Genomic DNA, 23,927 nt, shown 5'->3' with positions numbered 1-23,927 from the left:
CCATGCCAAGCACAGAGCTTAATGCGGGCCTCCATCTCATGACCCTGAGATCACGTCCTGAGCCAAAACCAAGAGTCAGACGCTTAACCAACTGAGCCACCCAGGCACCTCAAGGTATTAATATGCTTTAAAATAATAATGATGGGGAAAGAAACAAGCAAGTCCCATGTAAAAGTCTCAATTCCAAACTCCCTTGACAAAAAAGCAAAAACATAAAGTAGAATCTAGCTCAGGGATTCAACAAACTTCATCCCTCATGCAAACACAGGCCAAGGACTGTTTTTGTGAATAAAGCTGTACTATCACACTGCCAGGCCCATTTATTTACATATTGTCTATGGCTCCTTTTGGACTACAACAGCAGAAAAGAGTAGTTGAGACATACAATGTATGGTACTCAAACCTAAAATACTTACAGTCTACTTTAAAAAACAGCCTGCCCACCCCCTTTAGCACTACAGGCCACCTGATACACCTATCATCAACCTCTCCCATACTTCAGAAGGCATCTGCAAAGCACACCTACATGCCTTGGCTCCCATTCTATCTAGAATGCATGCTGGATGCCCTTGAAATCAAACAAGCAGGATTTACCCATCAAGGATAAGTTCAAGTGAGAACACTCCCAAAGGACCCAATCCTATCTCCCACTACATTCCCACAGCACCATGCGTATCTGTCATCTTAGCAATGTCTACACTATAAGTATCGGTAACCTCACCAATAGAAGTTCATCTCACTAAGGTCAGCTTACTTAATGATGAATAGATGCCTGCCACAAAAAGGACTTACCAATATTAGTAAAATTGAATGAGTTTCAAATGAAATCTGGTGAGAATAATTCTACACCATTTTTTTTTAAAGATTTTATTTATTTATTCAGGAGAGACAGAGAGAGAGAGGCAGAGGAGAGGGGGAGAAGCAGGCTCTCTGCAGAGCAGGGAGCCCAATGTGAGACTTGATCCCAGGACCCTGGGATCATGACCTGAACCGAAGGCAGATGATTAACCAACTGAGCCACCCAGGTGCCCTACACCGTTTTTTAATAAAGACAACCTATTTTCCATTATTATCTATACCTATGAAAATGTGAGTAAAAGCCTTCTAATGATAAGTCATTCATGAAATATTAGGTAAAAAAAAAAATCCTGCAATCTTTAAAAGATTACTGAAGAAAAAGCTTCAAAGAGTTTTAAAAGTTTACATTTGCACTCACCTTGCAAGCCTTCCAAGAGCTTGGGATAACGAACATGTTCTTCTGTTCCATGCCCAAGTCTCTGGTTGTCACCTTTTCCCCATGAATAAACTTGGCCATCTTTCGTCAAAGCAATAGAAAACTGACTTCCACATCGAACCTTCACGACATCCAAGTCTTGAAGCTTCTCAATAAGCTTTGGTGTTTTGCAGCCATCACTACCACCTCTGCCCAATTTCCCATAGTCACCATCTCCCCAAGACCACACCTGACCTAAAAAAACACAAATATATTTAAGTAAAAATAACTGTACATCTTAATGCAACTTTTAAATGGCTCAAATACTCAACATAACCCATAACAAACCTACACCATTAATATATTTAGTTAACACTATACTGGCCAAATGAAATCTAGTTTATACTTCAGGTTGATACAAAAACAATTAAAAAAAGGATAGCCAGGTTTTCTTTTTGTTTTAGCTAAAAGAATAATAAAGTCCTGATCCATACTAGTTTGGGCTCAACGACTGGGTTCAGTTCAACCAAGTAAGGAACAAAGAACAAAAACTCCACTGCCTCCATAAAATACCGTAACTTGGCCCACCACAAGATGTTGTAGCTCTCTGACCACTGTCTCTCAGGTCTGTCTGCACACTGTTCCTGTCATGCTCACCACAAATTAACTGCATGACAGCATCTATTTCCAATAATATGTGTTAGTATAATCTAGTTAAATATTACATAAAGGGATAAAACAAATTACAAAAATGTGGTTGGATTCTTTTTACTCTGATAACTAAGCTAAAAACTTTGCAAAAATGCAATAAATGTGAATTATTGAAAAAAAAAATACCTGGTAAAACCTATAGAGGATGAGAAAAGAAATGAGAAGAAATGTAAAAGAAGAAATGAGATTGCTCCATAAGTGACTAAGTTCCCATTCTATTTTAAATAATCTGAACTAGAGATCAACAAACTTTCTGTTAAAGTCCAGATGGTAAGTATTTTTAGGCTTTGTGGGCAATGTGGTCTCTGTCACAACTATCCAAGTATTCCCCTGTCACAGGAAAGCAGCCACAGACAATACGTAAGCAAGGTGGCATTCAAATATTCTATTTGTGAAAACAGCCAATCCCTGATCAAAAATTGTAGATGATACACTAGCGGGTGGTCAATGACATAAACACACCAATGCTCAATGCAGCAAACCCATACACAAACATCAGAGAATGTGTATAAAGAATGTGTATACACTTATATGCCTTGCCAAATGCCTGTTGTTCACCTAGCCCAGCTGGCAATTCCCACTTTCTCCAATGTTTTCAGTGACCCTGTTACCCCAGAACCTGACCTTACAGGTCAGGATGCTTCTACCATACCAATCGTCTCAAAAAACACAGTTATGTAGCAGGGACATTTCCCTATATGACCAAATACCAATGTGAGGTAAATAGCATGCATAGTTTCCAATCACAGCAATTTAGTCAAAACTTCAAACAGCTTTACCTTCGTAGCAGTTTCACACAAAGAATTCAAGAACAAACCCTAATATGACTTATTCAAGAAAAGACTTTCTGGCTAAGAGGCTTATAAAATCTATTAATCACTCAACAATGGACACTTAAAAACAACAAGATGTCAAACTGAAAGCTTCATGCCAGAAGAAGAGAACTTTAAGATGACTGATGAGACCCATCTTTTCTCCAAGACTTACAGTAGCAGAAGTAAGATGCCTCTATGTCTATCCCTTCAGGGGAGGGGGGGCCTATGTGGACATGAAGATGCCTGAAATATTCTTTCTCCTCTCACTAAAGAAATCCCCAGGGAGGGGAGCTAAGATGGCAGAGGAGTAGGGGACCCTAAGTTTGTCTGGTCCCTGGAATTCAGCTAGATAGTTATCAAATCATTCTGAACACCTGTGAAAAGAGGAGATCTGAGAAAAGAAATGCTCCAATTCTAAAATAGAAAAGCAATCACTTTCTGGAAGGTAGGAGGTGCCGAGACTTGGTATCCAGGGTGATGTATCTGAGGAAACTGCAGAGAGAACTGCCTGTTTAAGGAGGCTACTGCAAAGTATTATAAGCAGTAGGACGCAAAATCGGAACTTTTATGAGTCTGCTACAGTGGGGGACATCACTGGATTAAAAGTACTCAGGTGGCAAAGCAGGGTGGAATCCCAGGTGGGACAGCATGGTCTCAGGATCCCGGAGGCCACAAGAAGAATGGGAGTGGCTGAGTGGGGCAGAGTTCCCAGGCATTGGAGTGGGGAAGCCGAATGAAAACAGCAAGTCTAGGTGCCAGCTTTCGGCTCTGTGTTGCTATAAGCTGTAAACTGAGAACTGCTGCATGGTTGCACAACCGCTCTACGGGCAGGGTCTAGGCAAAAGGCAGAAGCTCAGCGAGATGCCCCACAAACTCCGAGAAGGAACAGCATGGATCCACATCTCAGGAGTCCATAAAAGTTTGCAGAGACCCGAAACTCCAGCACATGCCTGAGATAAAAACAGTCAGTCACAGGCTAAGTGAACACAGAGTTCGGACAAAAAACAGGGAGACAGAGTGATTGACTGCTTTTCTGTGAGGACTCACTGAAGAGTGAGGGACACCAACTTTCAGCTCCAGGGATAAAGATCCAGGCACCACTATTTTCATCCCGCCATCAGTGCTGAAAGCCTTCAAGGAGCAAACCAGCGCCACACACTGCAATCCAGAGCCACATACACTGAGCCCAGCACCCTGGCAAGGGAAGCACAGATCCACCAGGGCAAGGGCACCTGAGAATTGATCAACAGACCCCTCCACCAAAAGACCAGCAGGAACAACTGGAGAGCACCAAGTTTACAGATGACAGAGAACTGCAAAACTTCAGCTCTTGGGGAATACAGTATATAGCATTCGTGGGGTTTTTTCTATTCTTTAGTCTTCCAGTTTTATTTTCATTCACCTAATTTTCTTATTTTTTCAATTCTTTTATTCTTAATTTTTTTTCTTTATTATGTTAGTCACCATACAGTATATCATTAGTTTTTGATATACTGTTCCATAATTCATTATTTGTGTATAACACCCAGTGCTCATTACAGCACGTGCCCTCCTTAATACCCATCACCAGGCTACCCCAACCACCCCTGCCCCTCTGAAACCCTCACATTGTTTCCTGGAGTCCACAGTCTCTCATGGTTCATCTCCCTCTCTGATTTCCCACCCTTCAGTTTTCCCTTCCTTCCCCTAATGTCTTCCATGCAATTCCTTATGTTCCACATATGAGTGGAGCCATATGATAATTGTCTTTCTCTGCGCTTAACTTATTTCACTTAGCATAATCTCCTCCAGGCCCATCCATGTTGATGCAAATGGTGGGTATTCATCCTTTCTGATGGCTGAGTAATATTCCATTGTATATATGGACCACATCTTCTTTATCCATCGCCCTTCAACAGATGAATGGGTAATTTTTATTTTTATACATGTTTTACATATATATATAAATATTTGTATATATATAATTTTTGGTTTACTTTCATTGTATTTTATTTTATTTTTCTATATATATATAAAATTATCTTTCTTTGCTATTTTGGGATATAGTTTCTCTTAACAAACAGACCAAAATACACCCAGGATCTAGTTTATTGTTTCGTTCTGTTTTACTTCTTGTTTGATTTTTTCTTATTTTGTTTTGTTTTTGTTTTCTTCTGGTTTGTTTTGTTTTTTTCTGTTGTTATTTTTGTCTAATCTCTCATTTTCTTCTATTCTTTTCTCAACATAATGACGAAATGGAGACACTCACCCCAAAAGAAAGAAGAGGAGGTAATAATCCCTGCCAGGGATTTAATCAATAACAGATATAAGTAAGATGTCTGAACTAGAATTTAAAACGATTATAAAGATACTGGCTAGGCTTGAAAAAAGCAGAGAAGACAGTAGAGAATCCCTGTATAAATAAAAAATTAAAATCTAATGAGGCCGAAATTAAAAATGCTATTACTGAGATACAGTCACAAATGGAGGCTCCAAAGTGAGGATAAGGAAGGCAGAAGAGCGAGTCAGTGAGATAGAAGAAAAAATGATGCAAAATAAGGAACCTGAGAAGGGGGGAGAAAAACAACTACGGGACCATGAAGGGAAATTTCAAGAACTCAAACACTATAAAGCAAAATAATATCCAGATAATAGGGGGCCCCAGAAGATGGGGGCAGGGGGGAAGAACGTTCATTTGGACAAATTATAGCTGAGTGCTTCCCTAATTTGGGGAAGGAAACAGGCATTCAAGTCCAGGAGGCCCAGAAAACCCCCTCAAGATCAATAAAAATAGGTCAACACCTCAACATATAATAGTGAAGCTAGCAAATTTCAGAGACAAAGAGAAAATTATAGAAGCAGCTCAGGACAAGAGGTCCTGAACCTACAAAGGTAGACACATCAGGCTGGCAGCAGACCTGTCCACAGAGACCTGGCAGGCCAGAAAGGACTGACATGATATATTCAATGTGCATGCTAAATGGGAAAAATATGCAGCCAAGAATACTTTATCCAGCAAGGCTGTCATTCAGACTACAAGGACAGATGAAGAGTTTCCAGGACAAACAGAAACAAAAGGAATTTGTGAAAACTAAACCAGCCCTACAAGAAATATTAAAGGGGATCCTTTGAGCGAAGAGAGAACCCAAAAGTAACAAAGGCCAGAAAGGAACAGAGACAATATACAGAAACAGCAACTTTACAGGTAATACAATGGCACTAAATTCATATCCTTCAGTAATTACTCTGAATGTAAATAGAGTAATTGCTCCAATCAAAAGACATAAGGTATCAGAATGGATTAAAAAAAACAAGACCCATCAATATGCTGTCTATAAAAGACTCATTTTAAACCCAAAGACACATCCAAATTGAAAGTAAGGGGGTGTAAAATCATTTACCATGCTAATGAACATCAAAAGAAAGCTGGAGTAGCCATCCTTATATCATACAAACTAGATTTTAAACCAAAGACTGTAATAAGAGATGAGGAAGGACACTGATTCATAATAAAAGGGTCTATGCAACAAGAAGACTTAACAATTGTAAATATTTATACCCCTAATTTGGGAGCAGGCAAATATATAAACCAAGTAATAACAAAATTAAAGAAACACTTTGATAATAATACAGTAATAGTAAGGGACTTAACACCCCACTCACAGAGATGGAAAGATCATCTAAGCAGAAGATCAACAAGGAAACAGGGCTTTGAATGACACACTGGACCGGATGGACTTAACAGAAATATTCAGAACATTTCATCCTAAAGCAACAGAATACACATTCCTCTAGAGTGCACATGGAACATTCTCCAGAAGAGATCACATACTGTATCACAAATCAGGTCTCAACTGGAACCAGAAGACTTAGATTATACCATGAATATTTTCAGACCACACGCTTTTAAAACTTGAACTCAATAACGAGAGGAAATTTGGAAGGAACACAGATACATGGAGGTTAAAGAGCATCCTACTAAAGAATGAATGGGACAACCAGGAAACTAAAAAACAATAAAAAAAATACATGGAAGCAAATGAAAATGAAAACACAACAGTTCACATACTTTGGGATGCAACAAAGGCAGTCCTAAGAGGGAAGTATATAGCAATACAGGCCTTTTTCAAGAAAAGTCTCATACACACAATCTAACGTTACCCTAAAGGAGCTGGAAAAAGAACAGCAAATAAAGCCTAAATCCAGCAGGAGAAGAAAAATAATAAGATTAGAGCAGAAATCAATGAAATATAAATCAAAAACAGCAGAAGAAATCAATGAAACTAGGAGCTGGTTCTTTGAAAGAACTAGTAAGATCAATAAACCCCTAGCCAGATATGTCAATAAGAGAAAGGACCCAAATAATAAAATCATAAATGAAAGAGGAGAGATCACAACCAACACCAAAGAAATATAATTGTAAGAGCATATCAAGAGCAACTATATGCCAACAAATTTGGCAATCTGGAAGAAATGGATGCACTCCTAAACATAAAAACCAAAACTGAAACAGGAAGAAATAGAAAACCTGAACACATCTGTAACCAGGAAAGAAACTGAAGCAGTAATCAAAAATCTCCCAACAAACAGGAGTCCAGGTCCAGGTGGCCTCACAACAGAATTCTACCAATCATTTAAAGAAGAATTAATACCTATTCTTCTGAAGCTGATTAAAAAATAGAAATGGAAAGAAAACTTCTAAACTCATTATATGAGGCTGGCATTACCTTGATCCCAAAACCAAAGACCCCACCAAAAAGGAGAATTACGGACCAACATCCCTGATGAACATGGATGCAAAAATTTTCAACAAGATACTAGCTAATAGGATCCAACAATACATCAAAAGGCTATTCTCACCACTCCTGTTCAACATAGTACTGGAAGTCCTAGCCACAGCAATCAGACAACAAAAAGAAATAAAAGGCATCCAAATCAGCAAAGAAGTCAAACTCTCACTCTTCACAGATGACGTGATACTCTATGTAGAAAACACAAAAGACTCCACCCAAAAAATGCTAGAACTGATAAAGAAATTCAGCAAAGTGGCAGGATATAAAATCAATGCACAGAAGTCAGTTGCATTTCTATACACTAACAATGAAGCAGAAGAAAGAGAAATCAAGGACTCAATCCCATTTACAATTGCACCAAAAACCGTAAATTACCTAGGAATAAGCCTAACCAAAGAGGTAAAGGATCTGTACTCTGAAAACTATAGAACACTCATGAAAGAAACTGAGGAAGACGCAAAGAAATGGAGAAACATTTCATGCTCATGGATTGGAAGAACAAATATGGTTAAAATGTCCATGCTATCTAAAAGCAATCTACACATTTAATGCCATCCTTATCAAAACACTATCATCAGCATATTTCACAGAGCTGGAACAAATAATCCTAAACCAGACCCCAAATAGCCAAAGGAACGTTGAAAAGAAAACCAAAGCTGGAGGCATTACAAATCCAGACTTCAAGCTGTATTACAAAGCTGTAATCATCAAAACAATATTGTACTGACACAAAAACAGACACATAAATCAGTGAAACAGAATAGAAAACCCAGAATTGGACCCTCAACTCCATGGTCAACTAATCTCTGACAAAGCAGGAAAGAATATCCAATGGAAAAAGTCAATCTCTTCAACAAATGGTGTTGGGAAAATTAGCCACATGCAGAAGAATGAAACTGGACCACTGTCCAGTTTCAAAAATAAGCTCAAAATGGATGAAAGACCTAAATGTGAGACAGAAATCTATCAAAATCCTAGAGAACACAGGCAGCAACGTCTTTGGCCTTGGCCTCAGCAAGTTTTTGTTAGACACGTGTCCAAAGGCAAGACAAACAAAAGCAAAAATGAACTATTGAGACTTCATCAGGATAAAAAGATTTTGCACAGCAAAGGAAACAGCTGACAAAACTAAAAGGCAACCTACAGAATCGGAGACGATATCTGCAAATGTCTTATCAGATAAAGGACTAGTATCCAAAATCTGTAACTTATCAAACTCAACACCCAAAGAATAATCCAACCAAGAAATGGGCAGAAGACATGAACAAACATTTCTCCAAAGAAGACATATAAATGGCCAACAGACACATGAAAAAACACTTAATATCACTTGGCATCAGGGAAATACAGATCAAAACCATAATGAGATACCACCTCACACCAGTCAGAATGGCTAAAATTAACAACTCAGGAAAAAACAGATGTTGTTGAGGATGCAGAAAAAGGGGAACCCTTTTACGGTGCCTGTGGGAATGCAACCTGGTACAGCCACTCTGGAAAACAGTATGGAGGTTCCTCAAAAAGTTAAAAATAGAGCTACCCTACAATCCAGCAATCACACTACTAGGTATTTATCCAGAGGATACAAACATAGTCATTGGAAGGGGCACATGCACCCCAATGTTTATAGCAGCAACATCCACAATAGCCAAACTATGAAAAGAGCCCATATGTCCATCGAGAGATGAATGGATAAAGAAGATGTGGTATATATATGCAATGGAATATTACTCCCCCATCAAAGAGAATAAAATCTTGCCATTTGCAATGATGTGGATGCAACTTGAGGGTATTATGCTATGCAAAGTAAGTCAGTCAGAGAAGGATAAATATCAGATTATTTCCCTCATATGTGGAATTTAAGAAACAAAACAGATGAATACAAGAAAAAATAAGAGGAAATCAGAGATGGAGACAAACCATAAAAGACTCTTAACTAGAGGAAATAAACTGAGGGTTGCTGGCGGGGGCGGTTAGGAGTAACTGGGTAATGGGCATTAAGGAGGGCACTTGATGCAACGAGCTCTGCATGTTATATGCAACTGATGAATCACTAAGTTCTACCTCTGAAACTAATAAATAAATAATTTTTTAAAAAAAGAAAGTAATCCCCAGAATTAAGTCAGTTCCCAATGTGCCATTCAACTTCTGCAGGAGGGCAGACAGAGAGGCTCCCCAGCTGATTCTGACAGATCCCCACAATTTTGAAGACAGACCCTCACAATATTAACAAATAGTTTTTAAAAATCAGTAAGATTCTAACCATCAAACCTGCTAAATGTACCCTTCAAAGGAAAAGCAAAATGAGTACAATCTCAGTAATGAACACAAATACAAAAGTATAATTAAAAACAAGCCAACAATGTAGCATTATACTAGAATCCACATAGACTAAGCAGTGTTCTAAGTTACCACAGAGAATCAAAGGTAGCTGAACATGAGGAAATATATAATAACTAGAAACAATTCAGAATGTCAATTATTCCACTGTAACTCATTTTTTTATTAAAAAATGAAATGCCCAAATAGGGAGGATATAGCTGTTAACTAGCTCTCTGGATGCGGGTAAAAGATGTTAGAAGTCCTGTAACTTCTTAACCTCTGCCATGGACCCTAAGGTGCACACCACTTAAAGATGGACAAAGGGGCAGCCACATGAGGTGCACTCACTCCCTCAAGGAAAGCGGCACTCCTCATCCTGAGGACCTGCTAGGGCAGCATAAGCACTGCGTACCATTCTCTGTCACGGCCAGGGTTTGAGCATCCCCGCTCCCGCATGCCACATCAATGACCTTCAATCCTTTAAGCCCAGCTACCAGCATTGGAATGGCCTCATCTTCACTGGAGCCTTCAAACAGATAGGACAATCGTTATTGTAAGATCCTCAAAAGAGGCAACCTCCCACTGCATGCTCGAGCTGGCTCAGAGCAAATGTACCGTGGCCTAGTCGGCCGTAGTTCCCTCGGCCCCACGTATATAGCTCCCCCTCGGCAGTGATGGCCGCACTATATGTGCTTCCACACGCGATGTGCACCACATGCTTCCCAGCCTGTTTTCCAGAGAAAGCAGATATCACCTTAGGCTCTTCCAAAGGCCTGTGGAGAGAAAGGAAACAAATGTGAATGTCCTTCAACACATGTCCTATTAGTGTTAGCAAAGAAAATAACTATCTGAATCAACTATCAGAGTGCCAAGACAGTTTGGCTTTTCAGGCGCCTTATGAAATAATAAAGGAACATAGAATTCAAACACCCAACACTTCCATGATTGATCGTTTATTGGGCACCTGATGCCAAGCATGGCATCCAGCAGAAATATCAAAACAGGTTTGTTAAAGACTCGTACAATCAAGTCTAGAGCAGCTTTGTTCATAGTGGTCCAAAACAGTGACCCATCCACAGACAGACCACTCAGCAACAGGGACAAAGCAACTACTGACACACGCAACAAGTTGGCTGAAGCTCAGGAACTCTGCTAAGTGAAAGAGCCAGGAACAAAATACCACATAGTGATAGAGGGCAGATCAGGAACTGGAAGTAGAGAGCAGGGTTTGATTGCAAAGGGGTCCAAAGAAAGTAGCAGGGGCATCAGAAATGTTCTCTCAGTTGTGGTGGTTCCCCAACTGCATGCATTTGCTGAAACTCATCAAATTGTACTCTTAAAACAAATGGATTTGTAGACCTCATACCAGTGGTTAAAATTTACACATTTGTTAAATAAATAAGGAAGGAATGAAGGAGCAAGGTTTACTAATCACACTCCAAACTATATTTTACAAATGAAAATAGAAGGCAGTAAGGATTAATTAGGGAGCAATCTTAGTAGATGGCTCTTCACTTTCAAAACTAGCAAAACGCCCTATGCTTATAATCCAGAATATGTATACTATGATTGGTAACACCCAACTCTACCCTCTCCAAAGACATGGTTTACTGACTTTGTGACCCACTATTCTGCAAAATAAATAAATGCACACAAAAGCATGGGCACATATAGGCACAGGGAGAGCTGAACAACCCTACTCTGATACCACTTATCCCTCCCTCTTCAGCTCAAGTTTCAACCCCCAAGTTTCCCTCCAACTCCTACCATCTTCACTGATCTCTTTTCCTTCCCTCAATTTCTCAAGCAATGGACAAGTTATTTAATCTAGCATCTAGCACTTAATCTCAACTGAGTATATACTAGTTTTTTGTAATTTAGTACAAATTACAAATAACATAAAAGAAGGAAAAAACTAATGTGCCCAGCCTGTATCTCCATCCTTTCAAGTCCTATGTGCCCCACCTACCTCACCTCCTTTAGTCTGAGAATAACAATTCTAAATTCTATAATTAGCAATCCTTTGTTTCTCACAATCATTTTACCACATTTGTCTGAATCCCTTACAGTACTGTCAAGTTTGGAATATTTCTGCTGAATGCTAACACACAATACACATTGCTCAGCTTTTTTCACGGTTTGAGACTCTACCCAGGGATGTCCACCTCCATCCCACCACAGTGAGAAGGGGCCAGACTCCTCTCAACTCTGTTCATGCCTCTAACCCTCTTGAAGTGGCGGTGCATCTTCAATTTTAATCTAGGGCCAAGTTTTTCTCTACCAGGCTCCCCACTCAAGCCAGCAACATATAAAAGGGTTCCTTCCACTCTGTGGCAGCTGTGGGAACTCTCCATTTTTACAACCTTGCATTTAGAACAACCATTTTGTTTTATTCCTGGTCTCTCACAATAATCAAAAGCTTCCACAAAATAGGACATTAAATTATTGAATTTTGTACCTATGAAAATGGAATGGCTTAAGGAAAGGAGGATATTATCTCTTAGAGACATGTTGAACTGTTTGTGTATGAAGAAACAAGGGATTGTTTCAATGGGATTTGCTTTAGGAAACTCCACAGTGTGGGGTATTGGTATATGTAGTTAAAATAGGAACAGCAAAAGCTGGAAGCTTTGAATATGGGAGAGAAGAACAGGAAGGGCAACTGACATCATCCTCTGTGCTATGGGCAGAACTCCCATAGCATTACCCAGGGGCTGACATATCTTGATAGCCTTCTCCACCCCAGCCCTACATGTCAGAGTAGCTAGAAAATAACCAGCCACACTTTTCTTTTCATCCTATTTTGGATACAGCAACTCAAAGGGAAAGCATGTCAATTTTAAGAATCGACCATACATACACAGTATCCCCGTGGCCCAGTCGACCACCATCCCCACAACCCCAGGAGTACACCTCTCCCGTGGCTGCCAGAGCCAGGTAGTGGTGACCATCAGAATGAGCAGCAATCTTCACAATGTTTCTGGAGGCAAGACCCTGGACCAGCTGTGGGGCCTAAAAGGGTAAAAATAGGAAGAAAATTAGTAAGCAGTCCAAGGACAATGAAAACAGCATGACCAATGGCATATGGAGGAACATGGAGGAGTGCACAGCCAAAGCAAGTTTCTAGGCTGCTAGAAACACACAAGCACTAAAACACAAAACAGCATGACTCTTCTCAATTATGCATCTCATTTTAACAAACTCTCCTAGAACTGAAAGAACATGAGCTTCTGGAGGCTGCCATCCAATCGTCCAGACGCCCTGCCCACTACCAACAGAAGAGTGGGCAGCCTCCAAGTGCTCTGTGATGTGACTAGGCCACTTCCACACAATGGAAATTCACAACTCAAGGTCAAAAACACCCCACAAGGCCCAATTCCCTTATCTGTTACTATCTGGCCCCCAAAATATACTGAGTTTACATGTGGAAAATTAGTTTACAAATGGGAATCATGATGGGCAATGCATGTTACTGTAAGGAGCTCCTGATCTTAACAACTAAGAAATTCTGCCCCCAAATTTTGACAATAATGATCTTAATTATTTAAGATTATTAAGTAAGACTAATAAAATACAATGAACAGATGCTTCTAAATCTTCAGAAATAAAGACTAGAATTCTGTAGCACCTGTAGTAGAAAAGTGCCCACCAAGGGAAGTGATCTGGGCCCCAAAACACCCACCAGCGTGTCACTGTTGTAGGCCTGCGTATACACGCGGCCATTCCTCGACAAGATCAGGAAGCGCTTTTCTGCACAGGCGATCTGCGTGACCCCCAGGTTGGCAAGTCCTTCACACTGAATTGGACCAATCACATTGGCATAGTATTTCCATCCTATTAACCCCCATCCTATGACTTCTTGCAATGATCCCTGTAAGATAACAAGGTAAGTAAACATCTTCTTTACGGTGGCAAGAATATTTCTTTCTTAAAGAAAAATTTATGCTAAGAGTAACACTGAGATACCATAGGATAAAAACAAAGCATGTAAAGAAAGGAGCTGATCTAAAACATCAAAATAAGTCATAACATTCCATATTACCTCAGTTAACAGGTAAGATGAAGTAACTGAACAGGTTATTATTCTTCCACAGCATTTCATTTTAACAGAAACCATTAAAAAGTAATATAAGTAGACATTAAACATATTTTAAAATGCTCAGATTGTATCAGGTTACCATTTTTGTAGGAACAGGAAGAAACCTGAAAGCCTAAGCAAGAGGCTGGGAGACAAGTATCCTACTGTTGGTATGGGTGAGAAGGATCAAGTTGTATGTGAGCAATTTTGTGATAATCAGCTAATGTGTCCACCCGTATCAGGTCAATCACTGGCGCATGCATACGTGCAAACAGAACAAACGTACAAGGCTAGTCACTGCAGCAGTACTTGAGTAGCAAACTTCTGGCAACACAGTGTCCATCAAAAAAATCATGATAGATCCATATATGGAATACTGAGTTGCTTTAAAATAAAGAAAGAAGTTCTGTTTATTAATAGAGAAAGCTCCTCAGTACATACTGTGTAGTGAAAAAAACAAGCTACGACATGCTACCACTAATGCTAATACCAGAGATATTGTAAGAATATGTAAGAGACTAGAAAAGTGAAAAGCAGCAGGTGCAAAACCAGGCGGATGAGGGGACAGGGAGGAGAAAGTAACGGTGTCTTTGCACTTAATTTTGACCTTTGAACCATGTGAATATACTTATTTGGGGAAAAAAAAAAAAAGATGGTAAAATGACATAAATATAAATCATGTTAAAAATAAAAAGTTAGAAAAACCTGGATTCAAATCCAGGATTATTCTGTGTGACCCTGGCAAAATTCACTGCCACTCCAAATGGCAATCTTCTCATCAATACAGTGGGACAGTGTTGTGATGCCAGATGCAACTGTGTGTGTGAAGTCCTCAGGGGGCCTGCACTGGCAGGCTCTTCACACATGTAGATTAGCGCTATCACTGCTCTGAGCAGCATCAAGACAGCCCATGGCCTAAGCTCCTATTATACAAAAAAAGCGCTGGAACCTCCCTGAGGAAGGCAGGACAGCATGTGGTTGTTCGGATAAAGGAGAGCTCTCTGGGGACACATCTCCTGAATCTGGAACCTGGGATGCTGGATTGGGTCCTAAAGTCCTGTGCACTTCAGCTTTCTCATCACTCGCTCTGACCACTGACAACACTTTAAAGTGTATACATGTTTAAAAGCTGTAACCAGCTCCACCCCCAATACCAGAGAAAGTGTCTCCATATTGGCACAGAGTGAGAATCTAGGAGTGCAACTAACTGTAGAACATACAAAGAACAAACACTGCTATCTCACATACCTTATGAGACGTTGGTGAGCTACACAGAGGTGGCATACAGGGAGTAGCCAGGCGGTCTAAATGGGCCATGACAACAACCGCAGTTTGTCTTAAGTCAATGGCAAGTTCATTGTCTTGTGGAAGAGTAAGGTACCTCAGGAAACTCTCATTGGGGCTCAAAGGACCAGACAAAAGCTACAGAAGAAAAGTAAACAGGCTTCTTGAGAACAGAGGAAAAATTGAAGTAACATAATTAGCCCTTAACCACTCTTTATATTTTGGTAGTCACAGTTATGCATTATCTGTAAACCTACTCCTTTTGGCCATCAAATGAGAAGTGCTGCTGATCCAGTGACACTACACATCCACATGTTTACACACTTGCTGTAAAACTACACACAGTGGTGCCCGCACATTTCCATGTGCATACTCCACACAGGTCAATGACATGGCCCAGCCACCCTGCAGGCTCACCCCTCCAGCAGCCCTCAGAATACAGAGCAAGCTTCCTAGGAACACAGCACTGCACCTCAAACTGGCTTTGTAAACTGAAAACCAAAACCACTTATTTTAACCTAAATGCCACCCATCCTGGAGAAAACCTAGTATTACCTGCACATTAAGTAACAAATTTCATTCTTTTCTAAAGGCAGAATAGCCTTATTCCCATTAAAGACTGCCAAGTGATAGAAAAATTAACTTTATAATGGAATAGCTGCCTTTCCAGAAAAGACCTACAAGATCAAACTCTTCTAAAAAGAAGCAGTCCCACAAGTTCACACCCAGGACCCAGGCAGGCCCTCCTCTGCCACCAGCCTCGCTGTTCTAGGACTAAACACAGTGATGACTTAGGTGACATGCTCCACACAATGCCCCGCACATAGGAAGGGCCAAGAAAGTAAGCCACTATTTTCAATGCTCTTTTTCTAATATGTATTTAAAAGTGTGCATGTCAGGGGCACCTGAGTAACTCAGTCAGTTAAGGGTCCAAATACTGATTTCAGCTCAGGTCATGATCTTGGCGTTGTGAGATTGAGCCCCCCCCGTTGGACTCCATGCTCAGTGGGAAGTCTGCTTGAGACTCTCTCCCTCCCTCTCCCTCTGCCCCTCCCACCCTGCACATGCACTCTCTCTCTCACAAATAAATAAATCTTAAAAAAAAGGGTGCATGTCAGACTTAGCTCTGTGCTGCAATGCAGCTGGCACTCACCGATCTGAGGTCTTCTCCATAAATGGCATATGGAGGAACATGGAGGAGAAAGATTTACCTGACTTCTCTAGGCAGGGTCAAAACAAATGAACATTAACCACTAGGCAACTACACGACCTCATGGTAAAGCACATCCTCTGAACCAGACACACACTCCATCCCACACCAACTGAGCCTCAAACCCTGCGCTGCCTCTCCACATTATCATTGCAAGTGCCCATAAGGACCTGCTTGACTCTCACATTTTGTTCCTGAAATTTCAATTGTCAGAATTTTTACCCATTTTCATGCCTCTTACTAACTCCTTCATGGAGATGAGCACGCCTTCTTTATATCTTCCATAGCATCTTAAACTCACTCCCCATCACAGCCAAAGCACAGCCAAAGCAAGTTTCTAGGCTGCTAGAAACACACAAGCACTAAACCCACAAACATGAAGGGCTCAATGGCTCCAGTTCAGCAGAAAGAAAACTGCATGGTCAAAGAGCAGCAGAGGAATCTCTCTAAAAGTACAAGTTGATACATGTCAAGAAATACATTCTTCCTACTAAGTACACACAATCCAGAACACACACACACAGGTCTCGTGCTCCCGTGATATTCTACCACATCAACTGAAACTCACTCCATGACATCCCTACACCTGTCCCACATCTGACTCACTCTCTCCCCTAGAGACAACTACTGTCACAGATATGCACTCTGGGCTTGTTTATAAAAGTCTAACTTTTTTTTTTTTAAGATTTTATTTATTTATTTGATAGAGACACAGCGAGAGAGAGAACACAAGCAGGCAGAGTGGGAGAGGGAGAAGCAGGCTTCCCGCTGAACAGGAAGCCCGAAACGGGGCTCAATCCCAGGACCCTGGGATCATGACCTGAGCTGAAGGCAGACGCTTAATGACTGAGCCACCCAGGCACCCCAAAAGTCTAAGTCTTTTAGGATAACTGAATCAAGACAGCTACTTAAATGCAAAATCTTGTTACGATACTTACGTGAGTGTCACCATCTGTATGAGGGGCATCTTTACTGCAGATGATGTTCTGGAATCTTTGCAACAAAGGGAGAAGGGGGGCGCTGGTGCCCTGGGCGGACCGTTCATTGTCAGTTTCCTGGGTCCCACTGTCCCACAGTTGAAGCAACAACAGGATGGCAGATAACATTTGGCTGAAAGAGAAAATATCTTTATTCTCTAGCAAAAACAGATTAGCTTTTATTGCCATGGTCTGCCAAAAATAAAAGCAGGTTAGCTAATTAAATAGAAGAAATACTTCATATTCGAAAGGATACCATTAAAATAATACCATGAAAATAATTCTTGGCAGTAAAATCACTGAATCAATGCCAAGATTTTAGCACAAGATATCCACATATAAAACCAGTTAAGAAACTCAAACAGCACTTTTCTTTTTTTAAAGTAGCCTCCACACCCAGCTTGGAGCCCAACCCAGGGCTTGAACTCATGACCCTGAGATCAAGACCTAAGCCAAAATTAAGAGTCAGACGCTTAGCCAACTAAGCCACCCAGGCACCCCTCAAACAGCACTTTCTAAAGGGAACTCCTAGGACCTTAATTAATGGAATAAAAATCATTATTTGAGGAAAATTAAAAGAAAAAAAAAAAAGAACAGCTCGTCTGACTACTAGAAAGTTGAACATAAAAAAAAGGAAGTGAAGAAACCTAAGTGTACCCAGTTTTAAAAGAAGAGAAAGTCCTGGGATATGGTTCTTGATTATAGAAGAACACCACATGTTTTCTACAATCACAAATGATTCAATGAAATGCCATAAAATGAAACAGATGTTCAGATACAGAGACATTTCCCTGAAATGCTCCCAGCCTGAGGCATCCCTCACCTCAGCGTGCCTCTCTGTACAGCCAGCTCTAACAGGATGGCCAGGGCCAGGTGCTGGTCCTGCAGGGGAATGCTTCCCGGCCCTTTGGTACCAGGCGTTCCATGAACATCCCTGAAATGAAAGCAGAACAAAGTAACATTAAAGTTTAAAGACAGCATGTATATTTTTAATATTTAGAATCACATTTCTGAGACTGACTACTCAAATTTAATAAGAGATTTTAAAGCATACAATTAATTTGTAAAGATATTTTCTTATTGAAAGAATTAATTCAGATACTGTAAGATGACTACATTAGAAAACATATTCCAGTTTCCATAGCATAAAATTATTTTTATCATTATTCAAATCATGAGTAGAAAAATGTTTAGGTATGTTTCCACTTTCAATGACGTGGAATATCCACATCCCTCTATGGAAGTGGAGAAACATCAACTTCTAAAACCACGTGGCAAATATATGCAAAATGTTATGCTTATTTTTATCTCTGACCAAAGAAATATTTTAACTTTTCCCCAATAATAAATAACAAGTCTTCTTAACCCAAGATGGGGAAGGGAGGACCTTCTGACATCACCATTACAGTTGAATTTTGAAATTACAGTTGACCTCTGAATGAGTTTGAACTGCACAGGTTCACTTATACAGATTTTTTTATATATATATATATATATATATATATATAAAAATTTTTTGGAGACTTGCCATAATTTGAAAAAACTCACAGATGAACCATGTAGCCTAGAAATACAAAAATTTTAAGAAAAAGGTAGGTAGTATAATAAAAATACAGTAAATAAAAGATATAACATAAAATATGTGTTAATCCACTATTCAGGTTACCAGTCAGGCTTCCAATCCACAGTATGCTATTAGTTTGGGGGGAGTCAAATGTTATATGTGGATTTTCACCTGTGTGGGGACTGGCACCCCCAACCCCCTAATATTGTTCAAGGATCAACTGTAATTCCAAGCCTATTTTCAGGGCTTCCAGTCCTAAACCTTATTGCAATGCCTTCATCAGCATTCTAGGGAGCTGAACTCACAGCCTGTTAGCATAGAGACCACAGGTATCCCTGCATACTGGAAGGGGCACAGCAGTGACCTCTGGCGAAAGGAATGAGAAAACACTCACTTTTCCTTTAATTATGTCCTTGCTGCTGAATTATGTCTTGAATGCATACATTTTCTTTAAATTTAAAAACTCTTAAAAAAATACATAGCACCCAAGATCAGAGTTCATGGCTTTCCTTACCGAAAAATGATTCACATTTAAAAATTTTTTTACACTAACATGAATACACACAGGTTTGATCTTGAGTAGTTGTTTAATCCCACATTGTCTATTAAGACAACACCACTCACTCAGAATGGTAGCATCCACATTCTCACTGAGAGGCCCACAATAGGTGCTCAAACACTTTATGAATGACTAATTCCCAAATCATAAAATATCTAAAAAAAAATACATTACAAAAGCATCTTTCATTTTCTACCTGATTCAATATGATAGCTTCCTGGGTCTAATCAGAATATCAAAAGCAAATATCTGAAAACCTAAAAACCAGGATCTAGAATCACAGAGCTGAGGATGGGCTGGAAACACATATGACAAACCTTCTGCTCTAAATAGAAGAAGATGAGACAAGACTTTGAAGCATGTTAGAACCATTCATGTATTAAGATGTGAAAAGAAAGAACTCACCCTGTCACAACAGACCTGAGGAACCTGGTTGCTCTCTCTACCACCTCCAGCCACACAGAGGACACCGTGCTCTCATCAAAGAGTGAAGCCTCAGGCAGGGCTCTCAAGGCATCCAGGGACTCCTGTAACAGCTCGCTGCAGAGATCCGCATCCTCCCCTGGGCACACACATGCATCAGAGGAGGCCACCCAATCCTCAGGCAGCACTGACAAGTAAAGCCCTCCCCACTTTCCCAGAGGGACCTCCTACCCCACCATATGAGAGGATGCCACTGTCACATTTTTAATCCCTCACTTTCCTCTCAACGAGATACTCCAAGAACTCAAAGTCAGTTCTTTATTTTATGACTCTCCCATGTGCAATTCTAACTTCTTGTTCTAGAAAATAAATCAGCATTGATGCACACTGCAGTGGTTTACCTGGAATATATGCACATATACCCTTTTTTTTTTTCTTTCTTTTTTTTTTTTAAGAGAACAGTCCTGAAAAATCAAACAGACTGAAGCCTCTCATTCTACAAACAAGAAAAATGAGGCACAGAGAGCATATGGGATCGGCCAAGGGCACGTGGTGGCAGAACTGAGAAGACAATCCAAGTCTTCCGATGTGGGGAAAGGGAACACTCTGGGCCCACATACCTGACCGCCAGGCCCTGCGTAAGAAGGCAAAGGCAAACGAGAGAGCTGCTCGGGATCCAACTCTCGCAAGTCCTTCCACTCCTTTGCCTGTGGGCCGGGAACTGTGGACAACACACATGGGAGTTGTGATAACTGGTCAGTCAGAGAAATGTGCAAATACTAAAATAAAGTAAGTAACATGGAAGGATTTGTACAAAAAAATATGATCAATAGATTTCTTTAAATAGTAGGATGACGATGTGTGACTTTTAGTTTCATATATAAAAACTTTTATCAAATGTCCTTTGTAAAGAAGTTTTCTCTTTAAGAAAAAGACATTTAGAAAGAATTTTAAATGACCTGCAGATATGTTCACAAAATAATCTCTGGGAGCTGATCTTATGAGTCAGGGAGAGACACATGGTAAACAGAAAATAAACAGATAAATACATAAATGGGAGGTTAAAGGTCATGTAGTAAAGAAAAGGCAGGTGAGGGGGTTGAGGAACACACAGAGAACAATACGACAAATGCCTGAGACTGCACCCATCCTGCTGAGCTTATCCTCTCCTGAATTTAGTACTTATCATTCTCATGTGTCTTTTAAGGTTTTTACTACTTATAAAGTTAACAAATATGCATGTTTAAAGAAGTTATACAAATGGCATATCATAAATATCATTCTAAAAAAAAAAACCTAGAATATAAAAAGTGTACAATACAAACTCCATCATGACTAGCAAGTAATTTTATTTTCAACTTTATACTGTTGAGTATTTCTACTATATACCGTATTCTTCAAACTTACTAAAGTTTGCTTTCACAATCAGGGGAAATGCTATTAAAAATGGGTAATGATATGGAATGATTGTCCCAAGATAAAACATCAAGTAAAATTAGCAGTAAAGAACATGGGGACCCCACAGAGGCAGCTAGTATGCATATATCTATGAATCCTGAGCTTTAGGAGGGGAGCTCATAAAGAGACACAAAAAACCTTAATTAGTGACTGCCTCTAATAAGGGGACTGAGTGCCTAGGAGACAGGAATAAGGAAATTTAAACTTTATTTCTGAATGAGAAATATAGTGGTCTTTAAGACAGAAAGCACACGTGCTGAGTCTATTCAGATGAGGTAGGAGGAGCCCTCAGCAGAAAAATGCTTCAGGAGAAACATGAAACTGGGGTTCCCCTCAAGCAGTCATAACCTAGAGAAAGAGCCCAACAGTTCTAAATCTGTACAGTGTAAGAATTGCTAAATCTTCAGTAAGTCACTCTCTATTTTACAGATACTCAAGAAAAAACAAACAAACAAATAGCTTGGACCCACGCCCATCCACACCAGTCAACGATCCAACCCCATTGCTAGTTGGTAAAACCCACCACTATCAGTAAGTTGAGAAATGAGGAAAAGAAATCTACAAAAATTTAGAAGATATTGCCACCTTTAACAGAATAGCTAAAACAAAGAAGTAACAACACCAAATGCTAACAAGGATGTGGAGAAACTAAACCACTGATACATAGCTGATGAGACTGTAAAATTGTACAGCTATTCTGGAAAGAGTATAGCAATGTCCTACAAACCTAAACATAAGACATAAGAACTGAACTCCAGGGCATTTATTACAGAGAAATGAAACAGGTTCACACAAAAACCTGTCCACAAATATTCATAGCAGCTTTATTCATAATACTCAAAAATTGTAAATAACTGAGATGACCTTCAATTGATGAATGGTCAAACAAAATGAGGTTCATCCATGTCACAGAATTCTACTATGCAATGATGATACATGCAACTACTTGGAAAAATCTCAAGGAGATAATGCTGATTGAAAAAAGCCAAGGTTACATAATAGACATGAAGAACAGATTAGGGGCCGCCAGAGGATAAGGCAGAGGGGAGGGGAAAGGGTGAGTGTGGTATAAAAAGACTCCTTGTCTTGTACTCTAACTGTGGCAGTGGTAATAAAAATCCACACCTCTGATAAAATCGTATGGAAACACATGCATACATGCATGCACACACAGAGTTGAGAACGTGTAAAACTAAGGAAATCTGACTGAGAGAGGTAATCTGTATCAAAGTCTATATCCTCATTGTGATAGTATACCACAGTTTTGCAAGTGGCTACCACTGAGGGAAAGTAAGTGAAGGGTATAAGGAATCTGTACTATTTCTTACAACTACATGTGAACCCACAATTATCTCAAAATACATATTTTTTTAATTTTAGGAACTTGTTTGATTTAGTGAAAGGCAGATTCCAATTAACCCATTAACACTTATGTCACCACAAAGGAAAAAGCACAGAGAAAATCAGTTGGGGTCTCATCCACTTCTGCATCTTAGAGAATTCAGTCTCATTCAACAAACACACAGGAGTGCTTAGAGAGGCTTAGAATCTACGACCCCCATATGCAAAACCCCTCTCTGATCAATAATCACCACAAAGGACCACTCCAGTCAAGAAGGAAAGAAAGGACCGTGCTGCTTGCTATCACCACATGGGTAGAAATCCTCTGTCACTTCGTTTAATCGATCTTAAAACTACTATCAAATATAGGACATGTAATATGATTTCAACTAGATTTAAAAAGGAAAAAAAAAAAAAAAACATGAACTATGCTAAATTTAGCACTTCTTATCTCCAAGTAGCAAGATAATAAGGTTTTTTGCCCCCCTGCTTCTTTCTGCCCCTGGACGTTCCATGCTCTATAGGGAATAAAAGTCAGTATTATATTCAAATAAAACCAACTCTTCTTGGGGTGCCTGGGTGGCTCAGTCGTTAAGCGTCTGCCTTCGGCCCAGGTCATGATCCCAGGGTCCTGGGATCGAGCCCCGCATTGGGCTCCCTGCTCAGCGGGAAGTCTGCTTCTCCCTCTCCTACTCCCCCTGCTTGTGTTCCCTCTCTCGCTATGTCTCTCTCTGTCAAATAAATAAATAAAATCTTAAAAAAAAAAAAAACTCTTCTTGCTACATAAAATATGAGTTATACCTAGAAATCTTTTAGTCAAGTCTTCTGAGAATAAAACTGTGGTAGACAGCTACTAAAACTCTATACAAGCCTTAAGCATTCTAGTTAATGTTTCAGAAAATCTGCTGATGTATACCAATACATTAAAAACGATATGCCTGAAAGAATCTCTTATAATAAAAGAATAAGAAAATCACATTAGGAAGAAAAAATAAGCATCTAAACTAGCTAGGCACTAGGCACTAAATATCATGATCTGACTATTCCCTATCCAGTAGCAAAATAAAACAAAACGAAAAGAACATAATATTCAGACCCCATTTTCAAAACTCTAGACATGCTTATCTACACCTTCACTGGCTTCCACAGCTACTGACAGAAAAGGGTTTTTAAATAATGGCACAGATTATGAAGCATAGT

General features: G+C 39.8%; 1 protein-coding gene across 1 annotated transcript in view; it reads right to left on the bottom strand.

The window, feature by feature from the left end:
- The window catches only part of HERC2 (HECT and RLD domain containing E3 ubiquitin protein ligase 2), a 258,118-nt gene that overhangs the window by 173,963 nt on the left and 60,228 nt on the right, over nt 1–23,927 (bottom strand). The window contains exons 6-15 of the mRNA XM_044918185.1: nt 20,549–20,649; nt 19,911–20,067; nt 18,206–18,316; nt 17,344–17,515; nt 15,160–15,333; nt 13,516–13,704; nt 12,694–12,845; nt 10,449–10,606; nt 10,246–10,359; nt 1,217–1,468 (exon numbers count right to left, since the gene is read on the bottom strand). Coding sequence (XP_044774120.1) covers nt 1,217–1,468; nt 10,246–10,359; nt 10,449–10,606; nt 12,694–12,845; nt 13,516–13,704; nt 15,160–15,333; nt 17,344–17,515; nt 18,206–18,316; nt 19,911–20,067; nt 20,549–20,649 — 1,580 coding nt within the window. The remainder of the gene's footprint in view (nt 1–1,216; nt 1,469–10,245; nt 10,360–10,448; nt 10,607–12,693; nt 12,846–13,515; nt 13,705–15,159; nt 15,334–17,343; nt 17,516–18,205; nt 18,317–19,910; nt 20,068–20,548; nt 20,650–23,927) is intronic.

The sequence above is a fragment of the Neomonachus schauinslandi genome, chromosome 9, assembly GCF_002201575.2.
Source record: "Neomonachus schauinslandi chromosome 9, ASM220157v2, whole genome shotgun sequence".
In the NCBI taxonomy this organism is placed as follows: Eukaryota; Metazoa; Chordata; class Mammalia; order Carnivora; family Phocidae; genus Neomonachus; species Neomonachus schauinslandi.
Note: the sequence above shows the minus strand (reverse complement) of the source record. Positions and strands in the feature narration are given on the sequence as shown.